This window comes from Leptosomus discolor, chromosome 4, assembly GCF_034619465.1.
Source record: "Leptosomus discolor isolate bLepDis1 chromosome 4, bLepDis1.hap2, whole genome shotgun sequence".
Classification (NCBI taxonomy): Eukaryota; Metazoa; Chordata; class Aves; order Leptosomiformes; family Leptosomidae; genus Leptosomus; species Leptosomus discolor.
The window spans coordinates 74,355,645-74,378,203 of NC_141394.1; the positions used below are offsets into that span (position 1 = coordinate 74,355,645).

The 22,559-nt window shown below is 38.0% G+C and overlaps 1 protein-coding gene across 3 annotated transcripts in view; it reads right to left on the reverse strand.

Annotated features, from left to right (window-relative positions):
* NSD2 (nuclear receptor binding SET domain protein 2) overlaps positions 1–19,271 on the reverse strand; it is a 59,675-nt gene extending 40,404 nt beyond the window's left edge. For 2 of the 3 annotated variants that reach the window (XM_086463698.1, XM_086463697.1), the window contains exons 1-2: positions 18,675–19,271; positions 3,427–3,592 (exon numbers count right to left, since the gene is read on the reverse strand). In XM_086463698.1, coding sequence (XP_086319824.1) covers positions 3,427–3,592; positions 18,675–19,271 — 763 coding nt within the window. Of the gene's footprint in view, positions 1–3,426; positions 3,593–15,734; positions 15,775–18,671 lie in introns of all 3 variants that reach the window. The other variant, XM_086463699.1, reaches the window with a different exon arrangement.
* Between the last annotated feature and the right edge of the window lie 3,288 nt (positions 19,272–22,559).

Here is a 22,559-nt window from a genome sequence, read left to right on the forward strand (position 1 = left end):
TTTTCTTTACCCTAGCATCTGTGGTTCACCACAGTCAGAGACATGATACCGACTAAGATGGAGCTTTAGTTTGACTCAGTATGGGCCTTCTTACATGAAAGTGTACATCCCTTTTCTCAAGCCTAATTGGTGAGAATGATGAAATCAAGTATTAGCATCCAGAAATTCAGATTGTTTATAAACACTGTTGATCCTAATCCTAGAAATGAGAAATACAGAGACCTAGCTGAGTATTTCTACAACTCCCAGATAAATGAACTATTCTGTTTGGACAAGGAGACTTTTCATAGTGCTTCAATAGCAAACAGTAGGTGGAAGATAATACAAGACTGGAAATACTGATGGAAATACGCACATCAGTGTTCATTTATCAGCCATGGTGGCTGCCCAGACCTAGTCAAACCTCCTGAAGGAAGAGGCAGGCCCCAAGCCAACTCCAGAGCAAGTATCAGAAATGACCATCACCCATATTCCTTCTAACAGATGGAAGTTAACATCTCAAAGTATGTGGGCCATTCTTCCTGTTAATACTCCACAGGTTGCATTGAGACCTAAGACACTGCGTTTTGCTAGATCTATTTCTATAGTTCCTTATAAAAACCTGGCACAGAGATTCTTGATAATGAATCATAAACCTTGCTCCTTTCAAGGAGTAGAGTAATTCAGTCAGGAACAAAAAAGCTCCTTTATTTCTCTGAAAATCCATCTCTTTACCTCGTAATAGACCTAATAATCTAAAGACTTGCCTGATCAAAACTCTGAAAGATTACTACAAGAAAAAATTGTCTGAGGAGTCTATAACAGCCATTCTAGCAACCGTATGAATGCTTGAAATGGTTCTCAAGAAGCGATTTAATTTACTATCAACATTGAGTCTACCTATAATCCCAATTGAATTTGTTCTTAAAAACCTCCTATGAATGAGATCACGCCATTTCTCCAGGCAATTCACCCCAATGCTTCACTATCTTTATCCCTTGCAACTTCTTAATGTGTAATCTAAATATTCATTGCTACTTCTTCCCAGAACAAGAAGAGTTTATGCCTTTTCTTCTCTGCATGTAACTTAAAAGTTATTTAAGGCCAGTTATTGGGGTCTCCTTTAGCTCCTCCTTGTCCAATTAAACAGCCCCAGTTCCTTCAGTCTGCTTGTGCAGGTAGACTCCAAGATTTCTGTTCATGCTCAGAACCTTCTCTGATTGCTCCATGTTTCTGGAAATAAGATGGCTCAATCAGGATGAAATGAAAAAAGTACTCGCCATGCTACCACTGGAAAAGCAAATGATCTATTTCAATGCTTTTTATAAACAGCATTTAATTTGTATCAGTGTGACTTTGGCTCTTCTGCAGAGAAAACTACAACGGGTTATTATGACTCTCAGATTCCTTTCTGCGAAAATGCAGCTTTCCACTAATTTCCCAGCCTGATCACTTACCACTGTAAAAATCCAATACTCCTACTAAACTGCCTTTTTTTTTTTTTTTCAGACCACACCTCCAGAGTGTCAAGATTATTCTGATTTCCAATCCTACATGTTTACAGTCTCTCCACATGGGAAATTTGTAATTCCAATGCAAACTTCAGATGTATATTCTAGTTCATTTTCCAAGTTCCCAAAGCAACCCTTGAAAAACTACATAAAAACAAACCCACATAAACACTCCTTTCCCAGACTTGGAAATACGTAGTTCAAAATTACTGAAATCTCTAGAGACAGGAAAATGCCCTACTCCGTTCATAACAAAGGAAGCCAATATTTTCGCTTGATCTAATAAAACACATGAAAGTATTTAGAAGCATATACATCAAAACAAAGGTATGTGCTCCTACTTTGGATCACTGATATTCCTATTAACTTTTTGTTTTTCTCCTTAATCTCCTCAAGTTTTACGGATTCTGTTTTCAGGTTTTCTAAACTTTCAGTACAGTCTGGCATAACCATAGTAAAAAGTAGTTTACAGCACGCAGCTGGAGTTAAAACTAGTGAGGGATGCAATATGCAGCAAGAAGATCTTCTGTAAATACACAGTAACAAAAGGAAGGCAGGAGACTGAGTGACAAAGGACAGAGGCTGGGGTACTCTACGCCTTCTCTGTCTCAGGGTTTTGTTTGTTTGTTTTTTAAACTGTAACATCTGCCTCCAAGCCTTCAGGTCCCTTAGTCGAGTGATAAAAGCTGCAAGACTGAGGCACTACCCACAGCACACTAAGAAAAAGTCACGGAGCACTTAATCAAATTGGACATCTATGAGATTATGGGACCAGATGGGATGCCTCAGAAAGAGCTGGAGGTGCTAGCCAATGTGACTGCAAGGATGATCACTAGAATTTCTGAAAGGTCACAACCATCAGGGGAGATACTCTATGACTGGAAAAAGGCAAACATTGCATCTATCTTCAAGAAAAACAAGAACAATCTGGGAAACCACAAGCTAGGCTGACTAGCTTACTCTCGATGCCTACAAGATTACGGGGCAAATTCTAAAGGACGTATCCAAGCACATGAGAGACAAGAAAGTGTCTGGGAATAGCCAGCACAGACTCACCAAGGGCAAATTGCGCCCAATCAATGAATCACACAGTGCTAATACAAAAGGCAATGAACACAGGTTGAAACCAAGGAAATTTCTATGAGATAATGGGAAGTGTCTTCTTGCCATAATGGCTACCAGTCACTGGAACAAGTTGCCTAGAAAGGCTGTAAAGTCTCCATCCTTGAAGACATTAAATATTTGACTGGACAAGGCCCTGAGCAACCTGCTCTAACTTGGAGACTATATGACTTGCAGAGGTCCTTTCCAACCTATGTTAATTTATCATTCTACAACCAGGACAGATAACCCGCAAAAGCTTCAGGTTATCAGAACAGAGAACAAAGCTGAAAATGAGATTAAGAAATCATACAGATTCCTACTTCAAAATTTCATTAACACTTGGTAGTCCCCGCATTTAGAATTGATGAATGTTGTCTGTAGATAACAGTATCGATTCTACAAATCACAGAAAATTTAGCTGCCTGAATTACAGATTGCTTTTAGTAAAGCATAATCATCAAGAGCATTTAATTCCCATTAGCCTTCAATAAAATTTTTAGCCCATATTACTTCTCCAAGCATCTCCATAAAAACAATGGAAAGTACCATCAGACAATTTTTTTTTAATAAGACTCCACACAGTTTCATAGATCACAATCTTGGTATCTTTTGGAGAATGTTCAGAGTTAAAAATACACAGTGGAAAAAAAAAAGCTCAGTTTGCTCTACGCTCAAGAATAGTGTTTACATGATTTTAACATTCCTCTTGATAACAAGGAGCTGATTCAGTTACTGATACAACTGAATAAATAAAATGAAGAACAGAATTTTCCCAAAATAAGGGTTCTGTACACCTGAAGAAATCTGGATGTTTGTAGCATTACTGACATACCTTTTAGTTTAGTGTAGGAATGGAGAACGGGATCAGCAGAAACCATACATGGCCACCATGGAAAACCAGACACTTTTGACCACACTAGATCTCCTATATTATACTTCAACAGATGAACTTTGTCTTCTTTGACGGTACTTTGAGTTGGATCTCTCTTAGCAGGAGCCTTAAAAGATAAAAAAAGAAAAAAACCCACCTATCACCATATTTCTTCAGACATACACTAGGATTACTGAATAGCAGACAGAAATAAACACCAAACTACAGTTCATATTCTGTTTAAACATCTTATTGTATGTAAAAACACAGAGTAATAATGGAAGGATGGAAATAAGAAATAGTTCATCAGAATAAAGAGCTATCATGTTCGCTAACAAACAATATTTCATGTGTAATAAAAACTTTAAGTAATAATTTTTGTTCTCTCATGGCCAAAAAATTCCAAGTTCCATTTATGCTTTTGTTTTTAGTTAGAAACATTGGCAAGTAAGCTGTGGTTTGCCTTTATCTTTACGGATAACTGCTGCAAAAACATGAGGAAGCCTTACTTAATTTCAAACACATTAACTGAGCACTGGATGTAGATGTGGAAGAGCCAACCTTCCTCTGTACTGAATATTATTAATCAAGTTAAGCGCTATACACACAAATGTCTTCCTAGACTTAAAAAAAGAAAATAATCCTAAACTACAATAGACTGAAATACTGTCTTTAGGTCTGAATAGAAACTAAAAAATAACCATTTAAAAACCCTCAAACTCTGCATCTTTCAGCTGTCTTCTTACATACTGAGAATTTCTGACACGAACCCTTCCTCACACCCTTTTGCAAGATATTTTTCTGTTCCAGTTCTAGCAGTGAAAGTTTGTCAGTGCTTGGCTGCTGCTTTAAAGCTATTTTACCTACTGGAAAACAATTACAGAACTATCTCCACTTCAAGGGATAGATTTAACTACAAATGAGTTTTATGTTCCCCTACGACAGATACATTTTAACCGCATGACAACAAAGTTTAGCAAGACGGACACTTATTCACAAGCTAAAACCATTTCACAATGTTAGTTTCGTTTTGTCTTTTTGCCTTCATCTGTTCTATCTGATATAAACAATCAACGCCTTTATCTAGGTCAGAAAGCACAGAATATGTCTCATTACAGATATCTGTAAAAAAAAATATCCACATATTTTTAATTTGCCTTTTTGTTTTTCTAGTACTAAATTTATGTGCAACATGTTATATTGTTCATCTTGTGTAGTACTAGCTCAAAATACGGAAGGCAGACTGGAGCTTCAGGCTTTCAGCGGCAAGAGGAAAGAAAGAACACTGTTAAGACACCAGGAATCTAGAACGTGGAAACAAGTACTTGGAGCATTATGTTGGATCACAGTAGATCAAGTCACCTTGTACAGATTTTTAAATCCAGAGAATACTACCATAACTAATTACATATTATTTTCCAAACACAAACAACAAGAAGTTTTTACATGCTGCAACTCAAACATAGAGGTACACCCAATCAAAACACCTAAAGCTTAACGTACTCAGAATCTCCTTCCCTCAAAGCTTTTAAAGCTATGCCTGGAAAAACACACATGATGCTATGTCATCTGGTTGTTAGGGACAGTTACTCATCCAGTGATTCAGCTTTTCTGATGAATTCAGACTTGGTTCATGGGCCTCCAGCTAGAGCCATGTTCCCATGTCTCAAGGTTTTTGGCTCTCTAAGGATTCTCTGAGACTGTCAGAAAACCCCTCCCGCTGAGCTTGCCTCAAGTCCAGCACTCTCAATAGACCTAAAAGATTCCAAGCAGATGTGAAAAATCAAATGCTCCTTCTAGCAGTTAAACATGACATAAAAAGTTATGCTTAAAAGCTAAAAATTAAGAAATACATATGCCGAGAACAGATCTGGAAAAACATTAATCCTAACACACACAAACCGACTTCAGCATTTAAACTAAATAGCTGGGATGAAAATATTTTTCAGTAAGTTAACTTTTCAGAAATGCAAAAGTTACTTAGGATTCTGAATCTCATTTTTAATTTATGAGTCCCTGTATTTTTCAGAAAGTGCAACTAAGCTGCAAAGATTTACGACTACAGTCTGAGAGGGAGCTGTCTAGAATAATGAAAAGGCTCTAGCAGTGCTTCATATTGCTGCATAGTCTAAAAGGGGTGGCGGTACAGGGGTGAATATTGCATTTCAATACATCTACAAGCACTTCACAAATTTTAAAAATGCCCAGAATTCTTTTACTATACTGGATCATGACAAAAAAACTTGAAAATGACAGGCTCTGATAAAACCTGCTAAGTTTGTACAACACTTGTTGTATTCATGTTTTCTTTTAGTGATAGAATGTGCATACTTTAAAAGAATGGAAAAATACAGCACAGAATTCTATATTTTTTTTTAAGACCTCTCATATGTGGTTAATTAAAAAACTATAGAAAATATGAACTCACTCACCTCCATCTTATTTTCCCACATCATCTTGTTTAGTTTGATTTTCTCATTCTGGGAATTACTCTGATCTATTTAATAGGCATCTCAACAGTAAACAGTGCGATGAATGGCATGTACTTCTGAGACAAGCAGCTGTAGGACATCAAGAGCCTCTTCAACACTTCCTCTCAAAAACCACCAGCACAGAATTAAATGCTTACATATTTAAATTGTTTAAAAAAATATCAGAAAATGCTAGATACTGGTAGGCAGTCATATGCATAGATTTTATTTCTGTATCCAGGTTGGGTTTTTTTAATTATTGCTGGGATGGGAGGAAGAGAGCATTTCTGAACAAATTTGCCACCCAGTCCCCTGATGGCATCTATGTTCTCATACGATGACAGCAGGAGCTTCTTTAGGAGACACTTGTACTCTCTACAATTTTTAAGAATAGGAAATTACCATTCAAGAAAAAAGTAACTTGGCTCACGGGGTTTTTTGCCCCAGAAGAAAACAGGAATTGTTGTTTAGGCAAATTTTAATTCCTATCAATATGTAGTCAGACAGAGCAGGGCATCTGACTATACACCCATGGAAGATGGAGAGGCAGGACTGGAAGCGCAGTTTTGGTGGTCTGGGCGAACACACCAGAAGACAGGGAATACCTCCTCCTGCAACAGCTGATCAATTCTTTCTGTGATGATACTTAAGCAAGCAAATTAAGACGGGAGACTCCTGGTCTAATGCACAACTGTAAAGCAAGGGACGGTCACACAAAATCAAAACTATTTTAAAATACCTTCCCCTTAAACTTTGGCTCTTTGCGGACTTTTTTTTTGGACAAGTTTTTATTTCTTGAAATTGTTCTCATTTCTAATTTCATCTCCTACCCATAAATGTCAAAAAGTAATGCCTGTTGGGATTTCTGGGCTGCAGAGGAGCACAGAACAGTCTTTGCTTACCTTCATTGCCAAACAAGCCTGGACTGCTCTGCGTATGCTCCATCCCATTACCTTTTACTGCAGTTTTGACAGAAGTAAACACATGCACATTTAGTTACAGACTTTCCCCTCCTTCTCCTTCCTTAATTATAGGTAAAGTCTGCAGCCTCTGAGAAAACTACTACCTCAATTACCTTAGCCCCAAACTTTAAACCAGTTATGCTAAACAGAAGAAGGAAACAGCTTGTGATCACATTTCTTTTCTAACCTGGGAAGGAATTCCAGTTTTTTTCACCCCTTTCAAACATTAGACTGCAGAGGAGTTACACAAATGGGCAATCGAAGGGTGAGCAGGTGGTGACTCCCACACGGACCAGTCCCAACACTGAATACACAGGCCATTCGACAGGCTCTGCACTACTCAGTATGGCAGACATGGAAATTGCTGACTTTCAGCAGGATATGAATCCAGAAAGACTTGCTCTGAAAGGCAGTTAGACACATTTTAAGTTTATTTTGTACAGGGGGGTGTGAATTGTGGAATGGAGTAACTCTGTTATTACAACTGAATTATTCTGTGACAAATTGTGCCTTGAAGAGTACCAGCATCCTTGAAAACTCATCTGGGCCAGCAGCTGCAATAGGCTGAGAAGGACCAAAAAAAGAAAATAAAATTTAACTTGCCTTTCCTCTTCCCCTAGCATTTCACAGATTCGTTTGTCATTCCTCTCAGCACTTTCATAAGCGATCAGAGACAGGCAGATTGACAAGAATTTATGACACTGCTGTCAGCATTCTACCAGCCCAAGGAAGTGGCTTGGCCATAAAAAACAGTGGTATTTAAGTAACTTTGCCTACATCTGATCAAAAGAATCCAATCAGTTTCCATTTAGTTCTGGTCTGACTAATGAATATGATGGGACAAGAACGCACCATGAGTGACAGGTAATTTCAAAGCTTAAAACTATCTTAAAATGACCAAAGAAAAATTCATTTAAGGGCAGCATCTTTACCGTACTGAGAGCTTCAGGTTTATCTGTAGACTCAAGTTATGAAAACACCATGATGCATGTGCAGTAAACAAGAGAAAAAGGTAATTTAAAAAAAACCCCAAACACTTAGAAACTTACTAGGTGGTGAGATAACTTTATCCCTTTTAAAGTGATCAGAGGCAGAGATACCAATATTATCATTACTTCGTGTATATATGCATGTGTGCATACATGGGCAAGAAATTATAACCCCTCAAAATTATTGTGAATTACCTTAAGCATCAAAAAGCTACCACTTCACTATACAAACTTGGAAAGCTATAGAAATCATTAAAAAAAACCCTTCATCTAACTGTAAATTGTCAAAAAGGGATTAGACAAACAACAATGCTGAGAATTGGTGAAGAATACATTACCAGAGTTTAATATTGGACAAAAAAAAAAATGGGAACAATTAAGACGAGTGAAGACAGTAAAGCTCTCCTCTGTGTAACATAATGGGGAAGTACCTATCAAACAACTTCACAGAATCACAGAATGTTAGGGCTTGGAAGGGACCTTGAAAGATCATTTAGTCCAACCCCAACTTGCAGATATCTGGTATCTCCCTTTCTGTTTTCATTTTCAATTCAGTTCCATCCTGTACCAAAGAACTTCTGCCGGACTGCACTAGAATAGAAGGCCATGCTACAAACACAGACTGCTGGAGGTCCTCTTGCAGAATAAAAACCAATCTACCAGCATTACAAAGAAACTAAAACAAAATAATCAAGGTCTCTCAACAGAATACAGGCAACTAAAACGTACCTTGTATCAAAGTTAGAACACACAGACAAACGTGTTCCTTTACCATGGAAAAGTTAACACTGCTTGCTGACAAAACCATGTATTTTTCTGGTCCTGTTATCTACTTGTGCTGTGTTTCATCCACTAATACTCCTGTTTTCTATTATGGACTTAGGTAACAAAAATAGAAGTGAAAATGTTTTGTCTTCTCTTGGCTCTCTATCAGGGAGTATAGTGAACGAAGGAAGTGGTTGTAGAATAAATTTCATTCCTATCAGTGGTTCAGGAGAGGTGGTAGGTTTGTCTGGAGACAAAGGGAGCAACAGAACAAAAAAAGATTATTTTTGAAATGTTGTTCTGTCACTTGAATTCACCAATGATCAATGATGCTATAAACAAACGACATAATAGGACAATTCCAAACATTTCTTCCTTCAAAAACCACCATCACAATTATGTTCTTAGGAGAACTCTTGCTTCCTGAAAAATTCATGAATTTCATTTGACAAAAGACAAATCACCATTCAGTCTTCAGGCAAAGGAATGGAGGGATGCAGCTACTGTTCCAATGAAGGATGTCCTGTCATTCAGGACAGAGAAATGGCTTCTTCTCACTCTGTGACTGAGGACAAAAATCTCATGAAGTCAAATCACTTCAAAACCAAAAATTACAACTGCAGCTGATGAAAATGTACACAAAACCCTCAATATACACTATTGCTTCAGACGAAAAGGTTGGCAACTTAGGTCTGTTAAGAAACTGCCAGTGCTCATTCTCAATGAATCTGTAAAAATACAGTATCCTCAAAATGTAACTGCCTTAGAGTTTTCTTGGGTTTTTTTGTTTGGTTGGTTTTTTTGTTTGTTTTTTTTTTAGGATTATAATTCACACGTTATAGTAACCCTGTTTATCCCAGAAGGACAAGTCCTTAGAGGCCCTATGTTTATTAAAACAGCTCCCGCCTTCTAGGACGTGGGGGAGTATATTTAAGTAGTAAATGACAAGTAACTGAATGTACTAAGAATAAAAATAAGATTTTCCACTTTGTCTTGTTGTATTCTTTTTATCATCTAATGGAAGAATGCTGTGTAATTACATATTCAGCAAACCACTGCCTAGAGAGAGAATGTTTCCAGTAGAAGACTAAAGAGTAAACCAGACCCTTGCAAGAAGATTAAGAGAAAACACTGAATTATTTCTACAAAATGGAGAAGGATGAGGAAACATGAAGAAAGAGCAATGAGTTGGCAAAGTCTTGTGTTGCATCTTCAGTAAAACAGAAAGGGACACTTCAGTAGAGCATCCAGACCGAAGCCCTCAAAAGGCCATTCCATCAACCTCTGCACAACTGTATCTGCAACACCCTTGTAAAACATGCATTATACTGTGCAGTGAGGTAAAGACTGAGGGGAAAGAGGACATGAAAAGTCCAGATCAAAACAAAAAAACGAACAAACTATACAGGGGGCTGGTTTGTTAGTTTTTCAGATATCTAATTCTTTTATACAAAGACAGAGATTTAACTAAAACCTTCCAAATTCAATTTTGATACCAATTTTAATAAACGCATTTCTTCAAGTTATTTTTTCTTCTATTACCAAAAGGGGGTCGAATCTGGCAGTGTGAAGAATTACATTTGCAGAAGACACTAAGTTTGAATCTTCCTGCCACAACCAGGATTTATTTATTTTTCTTCTATGCGCTTAGATGATAAAGCTGTAAAACAGGAGGACAAAAAAGACTGAAGAAAATCACTGCTCTACTTGCAGATCCCCTGAAAACTTTTCTCTGCTGGCTGAGGCTTTTTGAAACCAAATATAGGTTCCGTGACAACAGGTTTGTCTCCTCCATTTCTTTCCACAAACTCATCTAAAGCAGTTTCTGGACAGCACACTGAACATCACCACACAGGACACTCCCCTCCAAGAGGGAAAGCAAGCAGAAGACAATAAAAATCCATTTAAGTTTAGACAGGGATTCATAATGTAGATTATGGATTTTAAAACAAGATAAAAGCTCAAATTTGTATTTCAAATCAACCACTCAACTCCTGGTTACATTTAAATTATTTTTCTGGCTTTGGTTCCCTCATTAGCAAGTCTCCTCAAGACGAGAAATTTCTTTAAGATGATTTTACATTTAAAAACAAATTTGTCTATCCAAATCAGCAATCTTCCTTTACACAAACACTATACGAGCAAGTATTTTAGAAATAAACTTAACATGGTATTTTAGTAAAGAAGATACAACCCTTTTTTCAGAGTAAAGAGTTGAAGAGGAACAGACTCAAGCATTCACAGACAGATCCCATAACATGCAAGTTCTGGAATACTTCCCAACCCTTGATCTTTCTTAAAAATGTGGAGAGCAGTTTCTGTCATCTGATTTACTGAATTTCTGCCTCTACATTCAGATGATCTCTTAAATTGAAAGCTATTGTCTTATTATTGAAAGGTTCCATGTTTCAGATAATTAAATTAGGTAAGGCTTGATCAGAATGAAGGAAATCTTTTATACTGAGTATTAGAAAGAGATTTCTGCCTACATCCAACTTCTTTAACCTTCACCCATCCTCAAAGGTTTAAACTTTGGATGCAGTATCTGGGTATATAAGACAGTGTGGCTATGAGATGATACAGAAGTCTGGAAAAGCCTAACTGTAGAGCCATTGGGAAGACTGGGACAGGAAACAGTTATTTCTGAATAATTTCTGTATGAATTTCACACAGGACAACAGAATGAAAGCTAAATCATCTCAGCGTACCTACAGATTTTCAGATTGCCATATCCATATGTAATTTGTTATCTGCATGTACAATGGTTTCACATACTTTCCAGATCAGAATCCGTATCAGGGCCTTACCCTTAGCACTCTTCTATGCCCTTATACAGTTCAGTAGGAAGGAGTTTTCTGAAAGCACTTTCTTAACAGATATCCTCCTGTTGGCAGCTCACAAGCATCCAAGGTAGCACAGGTAGATGTTCTGAATTGTAATATTGTTGGTAGAAAACAGAAAACCCCAAGCCCAGATAATAACGTCAACAGGCGTTATAGATTTATAGAATGTTGTTTTCTGGTGAAGGCAGATACTCGATGCTTTTTTGCAACAAGAACACTTCTCAAATAAGCTGTCTAGGCTTAAACAGAACAAATGCTGATTTGGCATAAGGGGGGGCTCTGTCAGTTAACTACGAATTTGACATAGTCCACATACTACTTTGCCTTTGAGACCAGACCTTTTAAATGAATACCCACACCTAAAAGCAGGCACAAGAGGTTTCCATCCAGGTAGTGTTGTTACACCTCCTCTTCTAGAGATGAAATGAAAGAAACAGTATCAGTGGTTAATCAGCCTAAGGGCAAATGGGGGGGAAAAACCCTAAAAAAACCCAAAACAGACAGACATTACCTTGATTTGGCAATGCTGGAACACATTCCTGAAATATCCCTTATTCTCAGCAATAAAGTTGCACAGAAAACCTGGGAAACACCAACCAGAAATGCCCCAACCCCATATCAATATTAAAATAGGTCAGTCATTGCAGTAAAACCTCATGAAGCCCATGATCTAAGTGCTATCAATTCCACAAAAACTTAGATCCCAAATTATTTTACTTCATGACAAGCACCCTGAACATACACTTGAGTTAATATTTATTTACCAAAAGAAACAAATCAACAAAGAAACAAAACCAAGCTTTTCTAGCATTAGTTGCTGCTATGCAGCCACAGATTCACTTCCCTTCTTCATGTAAGTGTAGCCCGGCTTGTTTAACAACAATCTGTGCAAGATTCGGTTTTCCCTCTTGCACTGGGCTTCCAAAGTAAAGCTTTTTTATGAGCTATCTTCTGAGAAGAGCATTAACTCCTTATTATTGACAACTTACACTTTTAGCTACTGCCCATTTTATGATGCCCAAGAGAACAACTCCTGCAGGTACTTCGAGTATAAATACAAAAGTTAGCCTGGTTGGACCTACCTGTTTATAACAGGAGGATAATGAAACATGGTAATAGACAAACATAAAATAAGTGCCTGTGAACACAGACCTCTTTTGGAGGTCCTAAAGTTCATGTGCCCTACATGAAACCCACTCCACAACAAGGAAACTTGTATAGGAGGCCGATATCACTGTTCCAAGACAGATCAAAATATTTTGCTTTTGCTACTTTGCCTAAGGCTTACTACAAAGCATCTTTCTTTCTTGACAAAAGGGGGCTTTAAGGGCCAGAAATGACATCTGGTACAGATCACTAAAAGTTTCCCAAAAATCTGCCTGTAAATCCATCCAAGTAACATAACCCTGAACTGCAGATCTAACTCTCAGCTAAATACGAAAGTTAGACTTGCATTATCTTGGTTAAGCAGGACACTGAGCAAAGCCACACAAAGGCTTCACCGTATCTTGGACAGAAAAATCAGTGAAAACAAGCAAATTCCTTGCCACACCACCCAGTAATACTCAATACAATGTGAGGAGGAGAAGCAGAGGTGACAGTATTCATTTAAATCGTGATACTACCAATGCAACGACTGAGAATAAGTCTGGTCAACTTAAAAAACAACTAAGCCAAAAAAGTGGCATTAACCTCTAAACCGTGTTATGGCACAGAATCTGCTGTTGGGATGTAAAGGGAAGTTAGTTCTTCCAGAAGATGGTGGGCTCACCACTTTATTTAATCTGTCACGTCCACCACAGTGCCCAAAAGACAAAAAGTCCTGGAATGCACAAACCAAAGAGGAGTATGAAACAATGCAACAGTTGCTAACATTCTTTGAATTTTGAGTTAGATTATATCTGGTCAGCTCTTTTCCACAGCAAATTGGCTCGGTGTTCAGAAGCAGTCAAGAATCAATCAGATGCTAAGTATTACTTATAATGACACATAATGAAATTGAGAACAATATAGAAAAGCAGCAACATGCCACTGTATGTCCAGAAGACATCTGTATATTAAATATCCTGTACTGTTCTAGTCCTTTATTTTCAAAAAAAGAGACAGCAGAACCCAGAGGACATCACAGTTCAGAAAAGAATAACAAGAAGTAACACTCTGGAATGGCTCCTATATGTGGAGCAACACACTAGGACTCTCAACTGAAATTAAAAATTGAGCAGGTTTGTGAGAAATCTATAAAATTATCAGTAAGAGAGAAGTTTTCCCATGATCCCTACTTCTAGTATTATGAGAGAAACAAGTGAAACAAGTAGGTGGCAAACAAAAGCAAAAAGAGCTGCTGTATTGCTCTATTACCTACTATCACAGACGCAGAAAGTTCACACTAGCTCAGAAAGAAACTGAGGTCGTCTTCCGTGAATTTAGCCATCTACAGCTGTTAAATACAAAGTCACTAGCTCTAGAAACCTCTGAGTCATAAACTGGTGGAGGCTGAATGTACTCAAAGACATCATCACTCCATGATATCCTATGTCTATACTCTCCATTATGCAACCTCAGCCCCGAGGTGAGGTGCTGAATTAAATGGCTCCTTGATCCAACTTGGTAGCGCTATTCTTATATTGCATGTTTGTCATCACTTTGAGATATTATTTCATATTTGATTTGGATTTTTCCACTAACGTGTTTATGAAAAGAGAGAAAAAAAAATTGGTTTATATACTACATATTGAGATGACAGGTTTACGCACAAAGTGTACTTAATTCAGCCACTTTTACATACAAGAACAGCAAGTCTGGTATGGAGAGACTTGAACAAATACTTAAGCTTTCTGTAATTAATTTTGTAGCCACTCCGAGAATACTCGTAGCTTCTAAGTCACCCCCAAACCAATATACTCTTGACGCTGTATGCTTTTTGTGGCTTCTTAACTGCAAGCAGTTCTTTAAGATACTTTTCCAATGAGGTGTTAAGAACAATTTAAAGTTCCAAAGTAGCAACTACTGCTGCACATTGTGAGCTGCTCAGCACAAACAAGTTTTCAGGGCGTAGCTAAACATAATCCTTTACTAACGGCTAATGCAAAACAGTAGCTCAGGAACCCTTCCAAAAAGGACAAGTTACTTCTCTTGCTCCCGAAGGGATCATCCAGAAGAACATTTTAGGATTACTCCTACTCCTTCGGGATTCTGATGACATCGTCCAGACAAGCCTGCATTATCGCATGACTGAAGACAGGATCCAATACCTCAAAAACAGCCTATTGAAAAAAGTAATTGAGTTCATTTTACCCTACAGCTATAGATCCTGACTCCTGTGGTAGTTTAGCTGCACATTTTATGACAAGTTCAGTAATTGTACTTGACCAGGAATTCCTAATAACTGATGATGAAAAATAATCAAGCAAGTCCTCCTTCTGAAAAAGACACGTTTACTTCACCTTTTTTTTTTTCTTTTTAATTTTTTTTTGAAATTAAAACTAGTGACCTCAGGATCTGGCTGTTAACAGCTATAACAGAAAAATCAAACATCGGATGAGCACAGCTCTCCAATCTTACTTGCAATTACCCCCCACATAGCTGCTGCAAACCCATTACAGCACCGAGCAGAAAGAGTAACTGACTGCCAAATTTCTAGTATAATACTAGAAAAAGGCTACAAGAAAACCAGATAGGAAGCTATGCGGCAGGCACAGCTTTCGGATCATGTACATCTTACACAGTTGGAATCCCTAAACCAGCAAGTATAGCAGTGTGTGGACAGGTTTGTTCTGGACACAGCGTTGCTGCTTTTCTGAGCTACTGCACCCGTGCTAGGAAGTCATGCCAGGAAGCCATGCCAAAAGGGCAAACTGCCACTTGTAGGTCCAAATCGGCTTATGTAGAACAAGCTCAAATGTGCCAGTATCACATACTGAGCTGTTCTTAGGGTTAGAGAGCAGAGACCTACTTTGGGACCACCAGCACGAGAGCTGCAGATATGTGTACCCTATTTCCCATACAGAAACTCTGGATTGCTCTAGGGATTGGACTTGGATTACTTCATTTTAGTATGTGGAGTAAACCTTTGCTGTTATCCTCCAAATAGGATTGTTTCACTTCTGACAAAAGCATTGAGAGAGAAAAATCTAGGAAAGTCCTCATTCCTAACTGGTAATGCTGCAAGAACTGACAAAAGCAACGACTCAAAAAGCAGCCACCACAAAATCTAGTACTAAAGCATCCTGCCACTCTCACGAGCAGCACTATCAAGGGGGCAACTATCGGACTCCATGGGCTTGGCGTCCATCCATCTAACATGTGATACCTACCACTAATAACACAGAACATTTGGAGGTGATGTCAGACCACTACCAGTGTAGTGCTTTGGCATAAAAGTGGCTAAACCAGTCCTTATCAGAAGAGGTCTGGATTTTAAAGTAAACTTCTCAGGTGGAGAGATATCGGCGGTGGGGTGAAGAAGGGTGAAAGGCAGGAGAGGAGGGAGGAAAGAGCCAGGGCTTGTCCCACTTCCTCTCCTTCACCTTGGGAAAGCGAAAGCAGTACAGCTGTTTCGCAGAGGCCTGGAAAGGGTGGCGATTGTCCACAGAAATCTAACTCACATCAGAGCTGGGCAGATCACGTTTATTCCCACCTGAAAACTGACTTGCAGATAAAGTTTTAAACAGCCTTCCTTTTTGTTAACATAAAATGCCCAAACAACAACAAAACCCAACAACAGAACACTGGAACATTTGTTAAATGATATGCCTCTCACCTCAGCAAGATAGGAATCTGCTATGTCCACCAAACAGAGATACAATGACCTTACACAAAAGGCAGTATTTGAACCATGGCGATTTTTGCTAAATCAAAAGAGCAAGAGCTTGGACAAGAAATTCAGATAGAAACCAGCCCAGAAATAAAACCAGACAAACAGGTTCTCCATTAACTTGTAACCTACAATAGACAGCTATTTAAGTGCAAAATTAATCAGCTTTTACTCCAAGGATATTTCTCTAATTTCCACTTTGCAGCCACAATCAGCTACATAAAACCATTAAGATGCATTAACATTAAGGCTTTGGATGTTGGCAACGAAATAACAGCTAGAGCAGGGGCCTGAAATCAAAGAACACTGGTATTAAGATATTACAGTTATGATCACATACATGTATCACTAGTCTACATGTGGACAAACATTTGAAAAGCCTCCTTCAGCATGTTGCCTAGTATTAAGTTCTTCTTCCCTTATTTTAAATCTGCACAGTTGCAAACCCTCTCTGTGAGAGAAAGAAAAGCCCCAGACTTTTTACAGTAAAATCAAGGAGCTGTATCATAAAACATCTTGTGACCTTCAAATCCATCTGTTTCAAGTGCTCTGAAAAGAATAGGATTATAATATTGCAAAGTCTGAGATCATGCAGGTGGTTGTCCTGATTTGGTAGTTCTTTAGGTCACCGGTTTGGCACAGGAGCAAATAATCCCATCCTTCTCTGCCATCAAGTCTCAAGCACTCTGGGAAACAGTGCTGACATGGTTTTCTCTTGACCATTTCTGGCCAAAAGACAATTCAGAGAAGTCAGACTAATGTTTCATTTAATGTTAAAAGAACTGCTCACCAGGAAAAATTAAAGGGCACACTCAATCAACAACCAACTTGAAAGGCCTCAGGATAAACTCTGTAGATGGCCATATTAAATATTGCTTCCTCTTTACAAAAAAAAAAAAAAAAAAAAAAAAAAAGCCAAGCAAATATGCTAGAGTTGTTGATGTTAATAAATATACCATCTTATAGTCCAATTTAGCCTTGTTAACAATGAACAACACAAAGACGTACTCCAATTATTGACTGCACCCATACTTCTTACCTCTGAGTCGTGATTTAGAAAAGTCTGAACCAATTACTGTTAACACATTCTCTTTAACAGAATTAAAAAAACCCAAACTCTTTACTAAAATTCCTGAAAACATCAGTATTGATCATTCTAGGATGAATAATATATTGAAATCATAAATAAATGGTAAATATTTCTGATACTTAGAAGAATGTTTACACATTTCTGTAAACTCATTCACTAAGTAGTATTAATGAAAATAAGGGTCAATAAAATCAGTAATACAGCAGCCATGTGTATATTTCTGCTCTGCACATGTGACCTTCAGAAGAAGTAAGAATCAACATTAACCAGTAAACCTGGAGCTGACAGAAAACTGTAACATACATTTTGCATTTAAGGTGTATAAAACCAGAATCCTTTCACTAGACAAAGCATTCATTAACATTTATCATTGCTATACAACACTACTGTGAATTAGTTATTGAGAAATGCACGTAGAAGTATCCCTGCTAAGAGGGTTTCTTCTTCCAAGATAAAACGATTGCAAATCAAATTCCATTAAACGGAGTCTAGCAACAAAAAAACAAATAAAGGGGGAAAAGGACTCCTAGCAGCATTCTTCTTTACAACTTGGTAAAGCAAATTAAAAAAGTGAAATTTCCACTTCTGCCCATGTTTAAAAGTAGCAAAAAACAGGTGAGAGGACCACAACAGTTAATGACATTTAATACAAGTATCTAGACCTTTTCAATTAATACAATTCACTAGGTTATTGCATCACAAGCAAACCCAGCTCTTTTCAGATGACAAATAAGGGTAGGAACTACACCGCAACTTCCAAAACCTGAAGGTAAAGAGTCTAACTTGTAAGCCAACCGACAGACGAGTATATTACTCTTTAATTCAGAACCAGGAACATACAAATAGTTGTTTTTTTCTGAAACATCTCATTATTAGTAAGCCAGAATACCTCATGCTCCAACAGTTAAAGGCCATCTCTAAATTTAGAGGCCTCCCCAGTTCCCTTGCCCCGGTGCACATCCTGGCTAGGTCTCGGCTGCATGTCTGGATGAAGCTTCTGTTTCATACATCCCATACTACCACATGCCCTGATTTGCTCTGGAGACTTACTTATATAGAAACAGAATTTATGGGGTACTCCGAGCCTAGTGAAGAAACATGGACAAGAACTAGAGTGCATCTGTCCTTTGTCGAGATAAAGTATAATAGAAAGTGACCTGTCTGTGGGAAGCAACTATTCAAATACCTGAAATGAAGGTTAGCATATGAACAAATGAAATCTCAGTATGATTAACAAACCTAAGAAAAGAATGTAAAAAAAAAAAAAATTTACTACCTTCTTTTCAGTGGGGCTTGAAGTCTTTGATACTAATGCTGCTTCAACAAGACCCTGCTCAAGTAAGGAGTCATATTTTATGCTTCTTTTTCTGTTTCTCCTCTCCTTGTTTGCTGGCTTTTGTTCATTTTCCTCTGACTGAGACACATCTGCACCATTGTCTCCACAAATGGAAGATTCAAAAAGAGGCTTTCCATTCATGTAGGTTTTAGTGATTTTCAGCTTAATTTCCGGAGAGCCATTCTTGATAGGAGTAGTGTTGGGTGGTGTTCCAACTCCCTTTATTTCCTGGGGTTCAAAGCGTAGCTTGGCATCTTGGGCCCCAGACTCGCCATTAAACACACGAGAGGTTAGATCTTTCAATTTATCAGCTGGAATAAATGGAAGAGCCTCATGGCCATTGTATTTTTGCATGACACCTTCTTGTAGAGTGGCAGAAAGTTGTGCTTTGCCCAAGTAGACAGAACATTCACGATTAACTTCACAATTCTGAGTTTTCCCATTGGTATTTCCAAGGATCTCTGGTACCTGCTTCATTTTGATGTAGTTAATTTTTCGAGTTATCAGTTGAGAACTTCTTTTGATGCTAAAGTCCATTCAGCCCAGATGTTTCCAGTCTTACACTGCTATATTAAGACAAAAAGACAGAGAATATTTTTAGTAATACAGAAATGTTAAAAGCTACCAAGTATTCACATAGATACGTCCCGATCAATATAACACTCAATGTACTTCATTCAAGTTTTACTAAAAAAAAAAAGTGTTGCTTACAATCTTCATAACCAAAATACTTCAGTATCTGTTAATATGCATCATGAAAAAGTCCAAGTAAAACAGATCGATGAATCGTCAACTTTATTACAAACAAAAGCAGAGAGCAAAATGACACCTTTCATTTAAACAACGTGTTAACAATCTACAGCATGAGTCTTACCCACACTAATTACTCAAAGATATTGCACTGTTTAAAACAAGTAAGAGTTAGACCTAAGATAGTATCATTAATAACAATGTAAAACAAATGAGTTTATTTCTAAGAGGCTGTGCCAGCGTAAAAACCCCACAGGCTGTTACTGTAGCACCTACACCATGGACAGCAGCACTGCAAGCTGCTCTTCCTCACTCTACAGGCAGGCCCTCAAGCTTCCACCAAAGCACTCCTCCTGAGGAAACAACACAGCTCAGCCTTCAGACGAATCCCAAAGCATTTTGGCTATGAGAACAAATAAAAGGAGAGCATTTTGTATGATGAACATTAGCCCGCTGGGAAACAGCTGATCCTTCAGGCCATTGGCCACACTGCAAAATTTAAGTAGTTGTAGCAACTGCTGGAGTTTCAGCTTTTTAATAACAACAGTAACATCATCTAACACATGCATTTCATACATAAATTTGAAAACATCCACCAAGCTAAAACTGCATTATCACCTGCCCTAGACAGGTTTTCTGAGGAATCCAGAAGCTAACTCTGCCCATTTCAACATTATACATTAAATCTAGCAAACAAATGAATCTGGCAGAATGACTCCTTTGTGCTCCTAGACCAGGCAAGATGATAATTTTCATTTTTAAAATTCATATGCATAGACATCATATCACCAGGTCCAGTCTGTACATGATAGAGAAATACACCATCATAAATACTATGAAAGCTTAGCACAATAATCATCATATCCATGCTCAAGGTAACCAATTTCATATATGATTAAGTCCAAGAACTGTCACATCAAATCAAAAATTCATCAAATCTAGTCTCACATGCTTCCAAAAAAGTGCAGTAAACCCCATGATGAATAACTATTGAATTGTCAGTTGCTATGGAAGAAATCTCTTCTGACTCTCACCACCTTGTTTATTAAGGTACACAGACATAATGCTTACAGCTGGCATATTCCTGAAACTTGCATATTTCCTACCTCTACATCAGGAGCAGCAATGTACAAATGCTTGTAACTGAGCATTACCCTAGCCTGGCAAAGCTTTTTAGGGGTGTCAAGCCTGAACTCAAAGCAACTGGTCAACATAAAACCTTTTCATGCACAAAGATGCAGGAAAACAAAACAAAACAATCTAAAAATTGTAACTCCATCACTCCTTAGCAAATGCAGCCATGTCCCTAACAGGCTGCTACAAGATAAAAAGGCACCTCTCCATACAAGCTATATAGATTCATTTGAGAGATGAAAAACCATTCCCAGGGACAAACAGCAGCCTGAAAAGCTGGCACTGAAAAGCTGGCATTAAACAAGGTAAGAATAGCAAGTATACCTGAACTCCCAAGTGAATCTGCAACAGGAAAGGTTCTAATCTTTCTTTAGCCAGATGAAGTCTAAATTACCAATAAAATCTCTGATAAAATGAGTGGAAACCAGCCAACTGTATTAACCCTTCTGAAGAGGAGCCAGAGGCAGAAGAAAACCCAAAACTCTACCAGAAGAGAACAAAGAACTCACTAAACCAAAAGAGAACTCATGTACTTTCACAAGATCTTCTCTGAAAACATGGACATGAGACAGACTCTCAGCCCAATTAGTAATATGACAATGTTTCAAGCTGTGATTCAGCAGATTTAACTGAAATCATATTTATTTCAAGAAACAACCGATGACAAATTCTAGAAATCTCTAGGCAAAAGGCAAACCCGTTACGGAACATGTGATGTTTATGGTTACGGAGATGACAGCAAAATTCCTTAAAAAAAACCCCAAAACACCGAATTGTTGCAAAATTTGTAATTCCTTCACACAGATTCTTAACAGAATAAACCAGAATGTAAATCAGAGAGTTGATCTGGACATCTCAACTCCCTCTATCTAAAAAATAAGCCTATAAGCAAGCAGCTTTTCTGTGGCTACAGACGCCCTCCAGTGGTTGCCTGAACAAGCCAGAGCAGCGAACACCGCAGCTCCCCACTTGCCTGCACTGACGGACTTGCTCATCACAGCTTCTCACAAGAGGACCAGCACCAAAAATGCCTTGTGTGACCTCCTCCTGTCCATCAACTACGCACTTAAGTTGAAAAACATTTTTTAATATGGGTCCATTAGCTGCTTATCAGGGTCTGGATTTCTGGATCAAGACATCTGCATTTTGTAACTGTTTAAATCCATAATTCTACTAGTATTTTTTTGTCCTGCTTAATAATAACTCTTACTCTTATCACTTCTTTAAGTTAGAAAGCCACCAAGCTTGAGGCAGACCAGGACAATTCAAAAAAAGCAATGAATAATCAAATCAGACTACAGTGTCGGTGTACTCAATCTTGATGCATTAAAAAACCAATACTGTAAGAGATTCAAAACATTAAAATCATCATAGAGTCACAGAATAACAGACTGGAAGGGACTTCCTCAGATCACCTATTCCAAACCGCTGCTTAAATCGAGGGCAACGCAGATCAAGTTGCTCAGGGACTTGTCTGGACAACGACCAGTAAATAACTAAGTAAAAAGACACAGCTTAAAGAAATTGAGTTACTCTCTAGCTAATAAACCTAAGGGTAATAATTCCATATCACAAAAATATGAAGACCAGTAACACCATGCAGCAAAAGACCTTGAACTTTCAGGAGTTACCTTGATTTGCCCAATATGTCTGAAGATATACAGCACACAGATTTTAGAACTTCAGTGAGTGAAGGTTCAGTTAATGTTTCTCACTAATACAGGTCACTAAAAACAGCTGAAAGCACTGAAAAAGGCCCCTCAAATTGCTGGAGCCTAGAGAGATAACAAATCCATAAGTATAACTGGTAAAAGGAAGTCAATGTACCCAGGCCAATAGTAAACGGGAAGATAAAGACAAAGGCAGTAATTTGAGACAGTAAAGAGTAATAGAAGCAGTAGATATAGATTATAGACTATGGAAAATAGACCATGCTTGTAC